The sequence below is a fragment of the Vanacampus margaritifer genome, chromosome 6 (genome assembly GCF_051991255.1).
Source record: "Vanacampus margaritifer isolate UIUO_Vmar chromosome 6, RoL_Vmar_1.0, whole genome shotgun sequence".
NCBI classification, from domain to species: Eukaryota; Metazoa; Chordata; class Actinopteri; order Syngnathiformes; family Syngnathidae; genus Vanacampus; species Vanacampus margaritifer.
This window is the reverse complement of record NC_135437.1, coordinates 12,230,663-12,243,558: the sequence shown is the minus strand read 5'-3', so window position 1 is coordinate 12,243,558 and position 12,896 is coordinate 12,230,663. Positions and strand designations below refer to the sequence as shown.

At 40.5% G+C, this 12,896-nt stretch overlaps 1 protein-coding gene across 8 annotated transcripts in view; it reads left to right on the top strand.

Moving 5' to 3' along the window:
• Nucleotides 1-10,772, top strand: part of frmd4a (FERM domain containing 4A) — a 114,346-nt gene extending 103,574 nt beyond the window's left edge. For 6 of the 8 annotated variants that reach the window (XM_077567699.1, XM_077567694.1, XM_077567698.1 and 3 more), the window contains 6 exons: nucleotides 1,078-1,372; nucleotides 1,564-1,722; nucleotides 1,843-2,181; nucleotides 3,895-4,475; nucleotides 4,774-4,876; nucleotides 6,781-10,772. In XM_077567699.1, coding sequence (XP_077423825.1) covers nucleotides 1,078-1,372; nucleotides 1,564-1,722; nucleotides 1,843-2,181; nucleotides 3,895-4,475; nucleotides 4,774-4,876; nucleotides 6,781-6,883 — 1,580 coding nt within the window. In that variant the 3' untranslated portion in view covers nucleotides 6,884-10,772. Of the gene's footprint in view, nucleotides 1-1,077; nucleotides 1,373-1,563; nucleotides 1,723-1,842; nucleotides 2,182-3,894; nucleotides 4,476-4,773; nucleotides 4,877-5,063; nucleotides 5,136-6,780 lie in introns of all 8 variants that reach the window. The other 2 variants (XM_077567701.1, XM_077567697.1) reach the window with 1 other exon arrangement.
• The last annotated feature ends 2,124 nt before the right edge of the window (nucleotides 10,773-12,896 follow it).

Here is a 12,896-nt window from a genome sequence, read left to right as displayed (position 1 = left end):
TATTGGCTTCTACTCTAATAGACATCATGGCCATTTTGATTGCTTTATATTTATGGCGTAGAAATGTTTTTATTTCAAATTGTGAACATAATTATGATTTTACTTTTGCGTCAGTGATCGACATCACTACGCATTAGAAACGTAACGGCTATGATTGCCATAATAACTACTTTAAAAAAACTAAAAAAAGAGATCCAGAAAACACATAAAACATTTGACAAAAACACCTTGAACAAAAATATGATTTAACCTGATATGATTTTAGCCTTAAAATGTAAACAATACGTGAAAAATCTAGCAAAAAGATGACAAAAAATGTTACCAAACATCATAATAATAATAAATATATAAATAAATAACACCTTTTTCTGAATTTGGTCATGTGACGTTTGCAATCTGAGCCGTTATTGGTCATTACCTGAGTCCTGAGCAACTGTGATATCGTCTTCAGTCAACAGCAAGTAAAAAAAAAAAAAAAGCTTTTGCTGCTTAACTCATGTTCCATAAACATAATATCAATCAAAATTAAATGTTTAGACTACTGAGGGCACATATTATTGTAAAGAAAATTTTGGGGTTGACTTCTGCTTTAACTCTGACAAATTTACAGCAATGAAATGTGGCAGTTAAAAACGTATAATAAGCCTTGGACAGCAAAAACTGACAATAATATGACCATAAAAACTGACAAACTCATTTTACAACAAAAGAACCAAATGTTTGTGGTAAAAAAAAACAAAAAAAAACATAAATAACAAAAATGTGGCAAACCTTGAACAAAAATCCGGTTAAAAAATATGACCAAAAAAGTTTTTAAAAAACACAGATGGGGTGACAAAAGATTTTTTTTTAAATTAGTAAAAAGGTGACAAAATATAACAATTTAACCTTGAACAAAAATATGATGAAAATACAAAAAAACTACCGGGCAAAAAAAAATTTATGATAAAAGATAAAAAATCTGATAAACCTGTAAAATGCTTTACTGCTGCATGAGCATAGGTTAAAGGCATGTTTCAATTTGTGGACAAATTTGGTCATAATCTGAGCACTTGCTGGTGTTTTTCCGTCCTGTAGAGGCCAACATCGGCTCTGAAGACAGTTCGCTATCTGACGCTCTGGTGCTGGATGACGACGACCCCCAAGTGACCGGCACCCCCAACTTCTCGCCGATGGCGTCGCCCCACAAGGGCCTCCCCCCGCGTCCGCCGTCTCACAGTCGTCCCCCGCCGCCGCAGTCCCTAGACGGGCTGCGGCACCTGCACTTCGGCCGTGCCGACTATGACAAATCGCCCATCAAGCCCAAAATGTGGAGCGAGTCGTCGCTTGACGAGCCGTACGAGAAAGTCAAGAAGCGCTCATCCCACTCCAGGTAGGAGGCTGCGTTGACTCACCTGTTGTCTCCCAAACTTTACTGAGCCAAAGCACATTTTTTACATTTGAAAAATGTCACAGCACGGGACAGATGATGATCTGTCAAGCCACACTTGTTGAAACTACGGAACTCGCCTGTGGAGGTATTTTGTGTACGATTCATCCAATTTAGTTACTTGTTCTCTTCAGTCACAGAAGATTCCCGAGCTCTGGCAGCACAGAAGCAGGAGGAAGCAACTCTCTGCAGAGCAGCCCCATCAGAAGCCTCCCTCAGTGGAACTCTCAATCTAGCATGCCGTCCACACCGGACCTGAGGACCCGGACGCCACACTACGTACATTCCACCAGGTCCGTCCTCCATCTTAACCTCAAACTTATTATTTCTATTTCTGCCCATTAACTCTGGGCCAATTAAGAACTCTGATATGATTGTAACGTCACATACGTTTTTGCTTGCATGTCCCACAGGTCAGTGGACATCAGCCCCACACGTCTGCACAGTCTCGCTCAGCACTTTAGGAATCGCAGCTCCAGCCTGGAGTCCCAAGGCAAGCTCCTGACGTCGGACCCAGATGCACACCCGCATGCCCTGGGCACGCTGGGCAGCCCAGACTTTTTACTGGGCCCGACGCGGAGCTCCAACGGCTCTGACGCACTGGACGACTGCTCATCCTGCACCAGCCAGAGCAGCTCGGAGCACTTCTACCCAGCCGGCGGGCCCTTGGCGCCTGGTAGCAACCCCTACTACTCAACTCTCGGAGAGGACTCACCCTCCAAAGCCAGGCAGCGGCAGCGGCAGAGGCACAGGTGAGACAACCGGATGGGCAAGCCCTTTTGACTATTTATTACGTATCCTGATATTCAGTTTAAGGTTTATGGTACTGGTGCACTCGGCCTTATTAGTAAAACAGTTCAGTAGACTAGGACAAGGGTCAGCAACATTTACTGAAAAAAAGAGCCATTTTAGGCTAAATAAATAACCCAAAAATTGTTTGGAGCCACAAAACGTTTAAACATTGGAATGATCAAAACAGTGTGTTAATGTTAACGGTAGTCTAATGCCCACAAGCTAATTAAGGCCGCACCATAACAGAAAATATGCAGCATCCAAAAGGCTACTTTAAGATTCATTTTCTTCTAACTTTCGTCTTCTCTTTTTGCATTTATTTATTTATTTATTGTAATTGATCAGACTTAGTTTTTCGTACATGTTCAGACTTTTCTGCCTTTCTGTTAAATTTCGGATATTTTTAGCAATTTTATGAACATACTATGGTAATTTTCTGCCTCTCTTCCTTTTTTGGACATTTTGTGGCAATTTTTTTCCTTTTCTTTTTTTTCGCTTTTTTGCTTAGAATTTTCTGACATTTTTGGTAATTTTGTGGACTTACGGTAATTTTTTGAATTTATTTTTTGCCTTTTTTATATGAATTCTCAGATTTGGTAAATTTGTGTACATTATATGATATTTTTTCTGCCTGTCTTTTATTTTTGGACATTTTATGGTTACTTTTTGTTACGTTTTGTTTTCTGCCTTTTTTTTAATAAATTTTCTAATTTTTTGCAATTTTGTGAAAAATAGATGGTAATTTTCTGCGTCTCTTTTTCTGACAAATTAGGCATTTTTTGGGGAATATTTAGTTATTCATTTTTAATCTAAATTGTTTATTCATTCAAATAATATTTTATTTAAAAAAAAATATGTAAAAAAAATAATAATAATTTCTACAAAATATTTTTAGAGATCCACAGGGAGCCACAGGAGAGGGACTAAAGAGCCACATGTGGCTCCAGAGCCTCAGGTTGCAGACCCCCTAGACTAGGAGAATATTAAATAAATGCACAAATAGCTTGCCATGAAGCGCTTTCAGGGAGGTGGCTTTTCCTCAGAAACTGGTCCATGCGGAATCCACAACAACAGCGCCTCCGAGGAAATGGTCCACCTCAGATCTTGGCCGGATTGTCGGTGCAAAATCTTTTTGGGCAGTTTGAGCATGAAAGGAGGATGAGAGAGAAGTAGCAGTAAAACAGGCCAAAATTCAGACGTCACCGTCTAAGGCAGGGCAAGAGGCAATTTGCATACTAGGTGTAGTTTAACTAAATGTGAGAGTACAAAAATTTGTCTTAAATCGAAATCTTCCCATTTCTGTAGTGATGTAGCTGAAATGTACGCGATTAGGACTGGTGGCTGAATAGAGAATGCTCTATAACCTGCAAACTTATTTTAGTCCTCGGAGTCACCAAAAGACCAGCGTATGGCGAGTGCAGGGAAGGTGCTAGGCCATGTAATATTTTGTGCGTAAGTAACAAAATAAAAACATACAGTATCTCAGGTGGACAGGGAACCAGTGCGAGTTGGTTCGAATGGGGTAATATGATCAAACATTGTCTTACTGGTCCAGTACATGGACCTTAAACGGGATATCCAGAGTGCTAAATAAATGCTCAAACATCTTCCCATATGTTGTGAAAGTTAATTTTGTAGCATCTCTGTGATCGATCCACGTGCTCCCTCCGCAGGTCCGCCGGTCACCTGGGGTCGTCCAACTCGGGCTCTATGCCAAACCTGGCAGCTAAGAACGGCTCGGTCGGGGGTTCGGGTGGAGGCGGCATCAGCGGAGGACACCACGGCGTCTACCTCCACAGCCAAAGCCAGCCGTCCTCCCAGTACCGCATTAAAGAGTACCCGCTGTACGTGGAGGGCAGCCCCAACCCAGTGGTGGTGCGCAGCCTGGAGAGCGACCAGGAGGGCCACTACAGCGTGAAGGCCCAGTTCAAAACCTCCAGCTCCTACACGGCCGGGGGGCTGTACAAGGAGGCCTGGGGAGGGGAGGACGGCGGCGAGGGCGGCGGCCGACTAACGCCGTCCCGCTCGCAGATTGTACGGACTCCATCGCTGGGGCGCGAGGGGAGCGGCGGAGGAGGGGGGAGGGCGGCCGTGTCGGAGGAGCTGCGCTGCTGGTACCAGAGGTCGTCCGGGAGCCTGAAGGAGAGGAGTCACTCCCACTCGGGTTCCACGTCATCCGAAACAGGGTCGCAGCAAGGCACGCTGGGACACGGGCGTGGCAGTCGGGTGGGAACGCTCGCCAAGGGTTCGCCAGGTACTCATCCTTAACTCTTGCCGGCACATCCCACTGAGATGATCATTTTCATAATGATAATAATAATAATAAGCCAGTTGTGTGAATTTTCTCTGGGCACACAAAAAAAATGACTGAACTAAGACTGATTAACAAAATCTGAGGTGCAGATTGTCCTTAAGGCCACTTGTAGTGTCTATGACTTTGTGTGGTGAGTGATATGGGCGGTCAACTAAGGAGACCATAGAGCTAATTTAACTGTGTTGAAAATGCCAGTGTTATCAGCGTTCCTAACTGACGGTCGTAATTCCCCCCGCAGTCGCATCCCCACACAGCCAGAGGAGCATCACGCCCTCCAGCGAGCAGGCAGCCACGCCCACACCCCCCTGCAGTCCACAGCACATCCTCAACTGGCAGAGCGGGTAAGACCTCCGGCGCCCGCTCGGCATGTTTCACGCTACCACTCCTTTTTGACTCGCATCTCTGCTTTTTGGCTTCACCGTTTGTCAGCTCTGCAGCCTAACTTTCTCTGTTCTTCACTAACACACCTTCCTGTGTGTGTGTGTGTGTGTGCGTGCGTGCGTGCGTGTGCACTGATTCCTACTTTAGAGGCACAGCAGACAGCTCTCCCACTGAGGACGTCTCTCAGTCTCCTCTTCAGCCCGGCTCTGGTGTCTAGAGGTACTGTCCCTAGTCCTGGAGAGAGCTATGCATTCTTTTTGGTGGCGGCGCCGGCACGGCTCTCTTTCTGGCTGCAACCTGTTACTTGTTCTCTAATCTGCTCTCATGCTTTATTGTGGCTCACTAACAAAGATACTGTATGTCTGCTGTGAAGTCCTTCCAGGTGGTTTAACTTCCTGTTTACCTTTAGGGCCCAGTGTTTATTTCATCAAAATGGCCGAAAAACATTATTTTCCTCTGTATTTAAGTCCCGTAGCAAAACCGTGAGAATAGCCAAAGCACCACAGTACAATACGTTGTTGGACAAACGGGGCTGCTGTCGCCATAGAGAACATACTGTTGAACCTAGGGGTGTTAAAAAAAATCGATTTGGCAATATATCGCAATATTACAGCGCGCAATTCTCGAATCGATTCGATATGCGGCCCAATCGATTTAAAAAAAAAATTTTTTTTAATTGTTATATTCAACAAAACGTTTTACTTAGGGTTAGGATTCACACATTAAGCATGGAAGAATGTTATATCAATGGAACATTAAGCCTTAATATTTTATTTTAGTGCAACCTGTTTGCTAAATGCAGTGGCTCCGTTATATGCCTAAATTTTCAGATAAATAAATACATTTTCATACAAATCTTACAGTGTACATGTTTACTGATTAGTATTTTCCACATTTGAGTAAAAAAAAAAAATAATCACAATAATCAATGTATAGATTCGTATCAGGATTAATCGGTGTCAAATCGAATCGTGACCTATGAATCGTGAATCACCAGGTACTGGGCAATTCACACCCCTAGTAGAACCGGCCCTGTGTGCCCGCCATCATTGTGAGTTGCAGTGATCGAAACGCAACAAAATGGCCACTAGTTCTGTGAGACGCGTGACAAAGCGGTACATCAAATGCCACACAATGTGACAAAACTTGAAACGTGAGATGCAATACATATTATGTTAGCTTATCAACTGTAATTTATTGTTGCAGTATCAAATAGGGCTCAACTAACGATTATTTTAATAACTGATTAATCCGTCAATAGTTATTTTTTAATAACAATAAACTTATTCAAAAACAAAAAAATGGAACTAATTATGATTCAGTCAACAGTTGGGTCAGTCACGTCAGAAAATGGGCAACGTAAACATAATCATTCTGCTTGCACGCAGGACTACAGAAAATGGGGATTGTTGAGACTGAGGATGAAATTCTGAGGTTTTGACAATTTGAGGTCAACGAGCTCTCGTAACGATTGATCTCTTATCAAAGTAGTTAATTTGATAATTAATTAGTATTATTTCTTATCATTTATTGCGTCCTGTTATGTTTAATTGCATTCAGCTTGACTCGGTTCCTCATTGGATCTTGTGGCAATTTTTGGGGAAGTTTCAAAAACCTGGCATCTACAGCAATTTGTCATTTTGTTCACCAATAAACTCTATACTATCTGTCTTCAATTTGAAAAAAAATAAAACAAAAATTTCAAAAATATTTTCTTTTTTTTTCCAATAAAGAAGGGTTTGATGAATGCGCGCAGAAAACTGGCGGGGTTCAGTACTTCCAACGACGTTAAGAACCACTGGGTTAGAGGGACGGTAAATGATGTTGTTATTTTTCTGATCCCCGTTTGCTCCTTTTTTGGCAGGTCGTTTAGTGACAGCTGCTTCCTGGGCGGCCCTTCCTGTTCCGAGCTGGCCGACGTGCAGTGGTACAGACGCGACAAGGCCAAACCTGGAACCCTGGTCTGAGACCTTCCCGAAAAGGCCTCCTCCCCTTCCACCGCATCCCCCTCCCACCTCCACACACACCCCCACTCGGATCGCAGAGCTTCGGGGCCCAGTGGATTGTGAAAGAGAGCGAGAGAGCACAGTCTTGTGTGTTACAGAGTCGAACCCCACCCAACCCCGCCCCGACCCTAAACCAGGGGATTCCTGCTGGTTTTGAGCCACCAGTCCTAAAAAACAATACAAGTGTGTTGGGTCTCAGTATTCCTGTGCAACTTTCCACCCACATATTTATTATCAAACATGGAGAAGACGACTTTTCTTACGAAGGAGAGAAGAAAAATAATCTGGCAAACAAAAATTCCTCCATCCGGTTTTAAGTCAGTGGCTGGATGGACTTGGCAGAACACGATCCGGACTTCAGCAATAACAAAGATTGTTGGATTTGTTCTTGGAAGAGAGACCGCCGACTGTGTCGTGTGTCGAGGATTTGCTAAACTGGCCTTTTGGCATCAATTCAGAACTCACCGGAACAACCTCGCCATCGTTTCCTCTCCATCGCTCCAATTTGGGTTGCAAAACAAAATGGCAAACTTTCCATGGGAATTAATGTGAATAAACCAGGAATGACCAAATTGAAGGTTGGCTCCTAACAGGAAATTCAAATATATTTAGCATAACTATTATGAGCTGTCACGCGGGTGATTTTAATTTTGATTTATTTTATTTTTTGCACTGTGCTACAAGCCAACTTAAGTTAAGTTACGAATGAACGTTTGATTCTCAAGTGAAGTGAAAATAAATGGAGGAGCAATAATGCAAACTGTTATGCCCTCGCAGGTGGGCAAGGAGCCACCTATGGTATTTTGCATGGATATCTGCTTGAGGCAAAATTAAAATTTTAAAAAATCTAATTGTGTGAATATGTTTGACACATTAACATTCAAATTGCCCCCAATTCCAAGTTAATTCTCATGGAAATTTACCGGAAACGTTACAGACATTTATCGTGAAAATTCAGTGGTCGTCCCGCCTGGCAAGGCTTGCTGTATCTCAAATGACATGTGAACAAAAGTATTGGGACACCCAGCAATTATCAATTCAGGAAGTAGCATACAACTTCATTTGTGAATATTATGAATTTTGTCCGACTTTCTATTCATAATATTAAGACTGTTTCCTTTGGGGGGGGGGGATACTATCTTTGGAAATATAATGAAGTATGTCTTAAAATTAATACTTTTACCTTGAAAAAAATCCTACTGCAATGTCGTGTTGCGACTTTAAATCTGGGAAATCTTCTTTTTTTTTTTTTTTTTTTTTTAAATGCTACAATGACAGAACTTTAATGTGGACATATTAAAACTTTTATTTAATTCCCATAAAATTTATATATATTTTGGAAAAAAAAAATACAAGTTCAATCTTGTAACGTTTTGAAGTATTAAAAGAGCATGTGGACATTTTCTCACAGAAAAAAAAAGATAATTTTAATCAGAATATTCTGGTGGGGTTTTCTTGGAGGTGCGAGATTCTATGTAACCATTTAATCCTGTTGGAATAGTCAAACATACACTTTTGCGCCAATCCAATGGGAAATGACTGCAGAATCATCCACGTGAACCACCAATTACTAATTTACTACTACCACATTACAAATGGCCCTTAACCCAATCAGAGGTGTGTCCCAACACTTATGTCCATATAGTGCCTGTACTGACGCACACGCACACACAGTGAGGATCAGAACACTTGTATTCATGGGTGCTATAATTTTTTTTATTTATTTTTTTAGGGTGCCAACCATAAAGTGGGCACTGGTGGCCTTGAAGAATAGCAGCCAGGCAGATTGGTCGAATTTCAGAAAGCACAATGTCATCTCCACTCACAGGCATGTCGTAAGGACTAAAGAGAAGCCATAAAGCGGGGTACACACACACACACACACACAAACGCAAACTCTATTTTAATGTGTGAGAGAGTACACACATGACGAAAAAAAATCCCCGTCCAGTCTATATTCCAACACAGAAGGACAAACTTAACTTAGCTTTGCTGGTACCTGCAGCTGTTCCATTACCTGGCAAAATTGCAGAGGGCTTAAACGATTTAAAAAAAAAAATGCTTTTGTGACTATTAAACAGGTTTACCATTCACGATTGAGGGAGGAAAAGTCACTCTGTATACAGTCCACACCACAGGATAATCACTAAAAAAAAAAATTTTTTATCGAAAGTGGGATAAAATGCTCAAATTTGTTTGGTTCCAATGTAAATGAATACCATTTACAGCTGCTGGTTGACTTGTGATCTGATCTGGGAAGAAAAATCACTATTAACATACTTGTCTTCACAGGATGATCCCTCAGGATAAGCAATAATTAAACCTCTCTTTTTTTTCCTGAAATTGATTAAAACAGAGGTGAAATGCTCAAATGTGGTCCGATTGGCAGCATGCGTACTTCTTGAAACATACCGACACATTTTATCGTTCAGGATAATCTTTCGGAGACATCTGACAATCGGACCTTTTGTTGACTTTGATGAGGCGGGGGGTGCACAAATTGCACTCATTTATCGCTATGTGTGTATCCTGCTTTACACACCTCACACAACAGGTTAATCGGTCTGAATAATCGGTCATTTTTTATTGCATAGGAGGAAAAATATTCACATTTGGTCTAATTGTTGCTATGCGTGTACCCAGTTTAACACACCTCACACCATGAGATAATCACAGTCAGGATAATCGTTGAGACATTTGGTAATTGAGCCTATCTTGACTTTAATTTGAAGGAAGGGAGAATGCGCAATCTGGCCCGATTGTCAGTGTGTGTATCCCGCTCTAACACACTTTACACCACAGAATTATCGGTCAGGATTATCATAAAACATCTAAAAACCAGGCCTGTGGTGACTTTGATTGGAAAGGAGGAACAAAATTCTCAAATGTGATCCGATTGTCGGTATGTGTGTACCTGTTTTTACACACCTGACACCGCAGGATAATCATTTAGAGACCTTTGCTGACTTCCACCGCAACAGGAGGAAGATGATCAAATTTGGTCAGATTATCGTTATGTGTATAGCCCACCTTTGTGAAGGATTTATCCCGTTATGTTTCAACATGCAACAGGACAGGGTACGAAAAGCACAGCTGGCAGGAACGCCGGCACGGTGTTACGTTATTGCACAAAAGCTGACCAGTCGCATCACTTTTGTTTGCGTCAAGTCTCCATCGGTGCTCATTTTCCCTTCCTTTCAGCCCCATCCCAACATCCATAAGCGACCCAAATTCCAAATACGTGGAAACGTCGCCATCCCTCGCGCATGCCGCCGAAGACGAAAGACCTCCCCCAATATAGTGTTGACCCTTGTGGAAATGTTGGAGTCCGGTGTGGTAAAGTGCTGCCTCCTCCTCCTCCCGCTAATCTTGTGTCAATTCATGCAAAGAGAATTTTCGACTCACTTGGTTTTTAATGCTCTTAAAGAGGCTTGATGATATTGTTTTTAATACTCACACTTTCCAACCATATTCCCTTTTCTGTTGTTGTTGTGTTTTTTTTTTTTCCTTATCCCGGGTGCTACACAAATTAACACAATCCCATTCCCCCATAGTCAGTCCAATACGAGTTGATTTTAACACAAAGCAGACAAATAGAGCATGTAACTGTTAACATGAATACATTTAATGTGCTGTAGGAAAACAAGTGTGGAATTGATAATACAAAGAAAAAGAACAATAATAATGATAACTGAATTCCACAGTTAATTTATTCTTTTCTAATAAAAATTTGTATAGTAACTTTACATTTTTCAAAAAGCGTGTCGTTGGAAAATGTGGTGAGGACTTTTTTTCAGAGACGCTGTTGCTGGTTCAGGAGATGAACACAAATAAATTATTGATGAATGTTTGCGAGGCTCCTGTCTTTTTTTTTTTTTTACCTAATTTTCAGTATCCAGTGACTGATGCCTTGAGATGCAAATTTGTCCTGTGACCATGCTTGTATCTCAAATCATCTTTGCCCATTAAAATGAATGAAAATGCCATTCATCCATTTTAGCCCCCCAGAAAAGAAAATGTTTTGTAATGTGCTTTTTAATAAGCAAAATCGCATTGAGTAATAATTTCATGAAACACAATGTAAAGAATGAAACACTTTGTGCGTTATGATTTAATACTACATAATTGAATTTGCCCCACGACCCTTGTGAGGAATAAGTGGTTCGGATTGGATAATTCAATTCATTTGTGACGTTTGCAATGCGAGCCCGAGGGTACGTTGAGGACAAAGTGGCATCTCCCTGAGCGTGACGAACACGGATGGATTCATCTAAGTTATTACTTTATTATTATTCCACTAATACACTATTAACCAGAATACAGTGTTTGCATTAGTCGTCAGTTCCAACAGAAGGTTTTGGTTGCCCTACATAAATATCTTCGGTATGACATGCCCCTTGACATTTTTGGGATGACCTCAACCCCACCCCCTCACCCATTTGATACAACCCCCCAGTCCCATTTTTGCGCGCCCCTGGGAGTGATTCCCAACCTTAGCCAAAGTGTCCATTCCACTAATGGTGGCCATTTTTGTCTTACTGTTCTCCTTTTTCTCCGCCAACAGCTGGAAAGTGTTAGACACACACATGGCGTGAGAAAGTTGCCTCCGTGATCCCCCCCATGTTTGTGTGAGTCTCTGTGTGTATATTTATATGATCTTGCTTTATAGTCCGAGTGAAATCCCGTGTTTAAAAGAGCCCTTCGCGATGTCTCGGAAAGAAAGAAATGTCATCAGTTGAATGTTTTTTTTTCTTGGTTTAGTTGGGTTTTCTTTCTTTCTCTTACAGCGTGGGAAGATGTGACTCTTTTGCACTATTTTAAAAAGGTGGTGACAAACAAATGGCATATAACATCATTTAAAAAAACCAAAACGGAATAATTACGTTTTCTAGTTGAATTTATAGAAATCAGCTAAAAATAATTATTGTATTTTTATCAGTGTAATCCCAATTGTACCCAATAAAATAAAAATTTAACTAAGAATATTATTAGCATATATTTTAATCAAAACAATATTATTATTATTATTATTAATATACCATTTTTTATGAATTGGAACTATATATTATTTAAACGTCAATCCATCCATTATCCATACTGCTTATCCCACAAAATATATAATATTACGAAGTATTGGCACAAAATTAGAAATACTAATTACATCAGTAATATATTTATAAGTTCTAATTGTAAAAAAAAATAAAAATTTGTAGGAAGTGAGAATACTGTACTTTATTAGAAAATGAATTACTGTATATGTTGAAAATCTCGCAAACTCTTCTAAAATAATAAAATATACGAAAAATTGCTATATATATATATATATATGCAAACATTTACATTTCTTTCCAAAAATATTACTAATTTAATATTAGTAAATATACATGAAAAATACATATTTTAAACACCAGAACGTTGAAGTGCATTGAGCTTTTTTTCTAATTTGTTGCAATGACCCCATCTGCGGGTCATATTGCGTATTACAGCAGGATCGATGGCCAATTTTCAAGGGATACTTTATTAGGCTGAACTTTGGCACTTATATAAAAGGTCTTTAAAAATGAGGGTAGCACTAGAATTCGCCCCCTGAAAAACTCAATAATGGTTAAATGTGTTTTATATGGCATATGGAACTTAATTAATCCTCAGATGGAGCAGGATGGTTAATTGGTTAGGGTTGTATCGGGGAAAAAATGAAAACAAACATTAGTTGGATGACTTTTCCGTGTCAAATATAACTTATCTTCCCTATCTGGATCCACAACATGGCGGACAAACAAAAGGATCACAAAAAACTCACAAAGAGCTCTTGTATTCTTCCACAATGCTGATTAGCAAGTTTCTCACACTTGTCAGTTTTAATTGTATACTCACCTGCTCCCTTGTCACCATTGCGCTACCAAATTATGGGAGATGTCTGTTGTAAATGTTATGCATTTGAAATATTTAACCTGTTGTACAACTATAAGTTTCT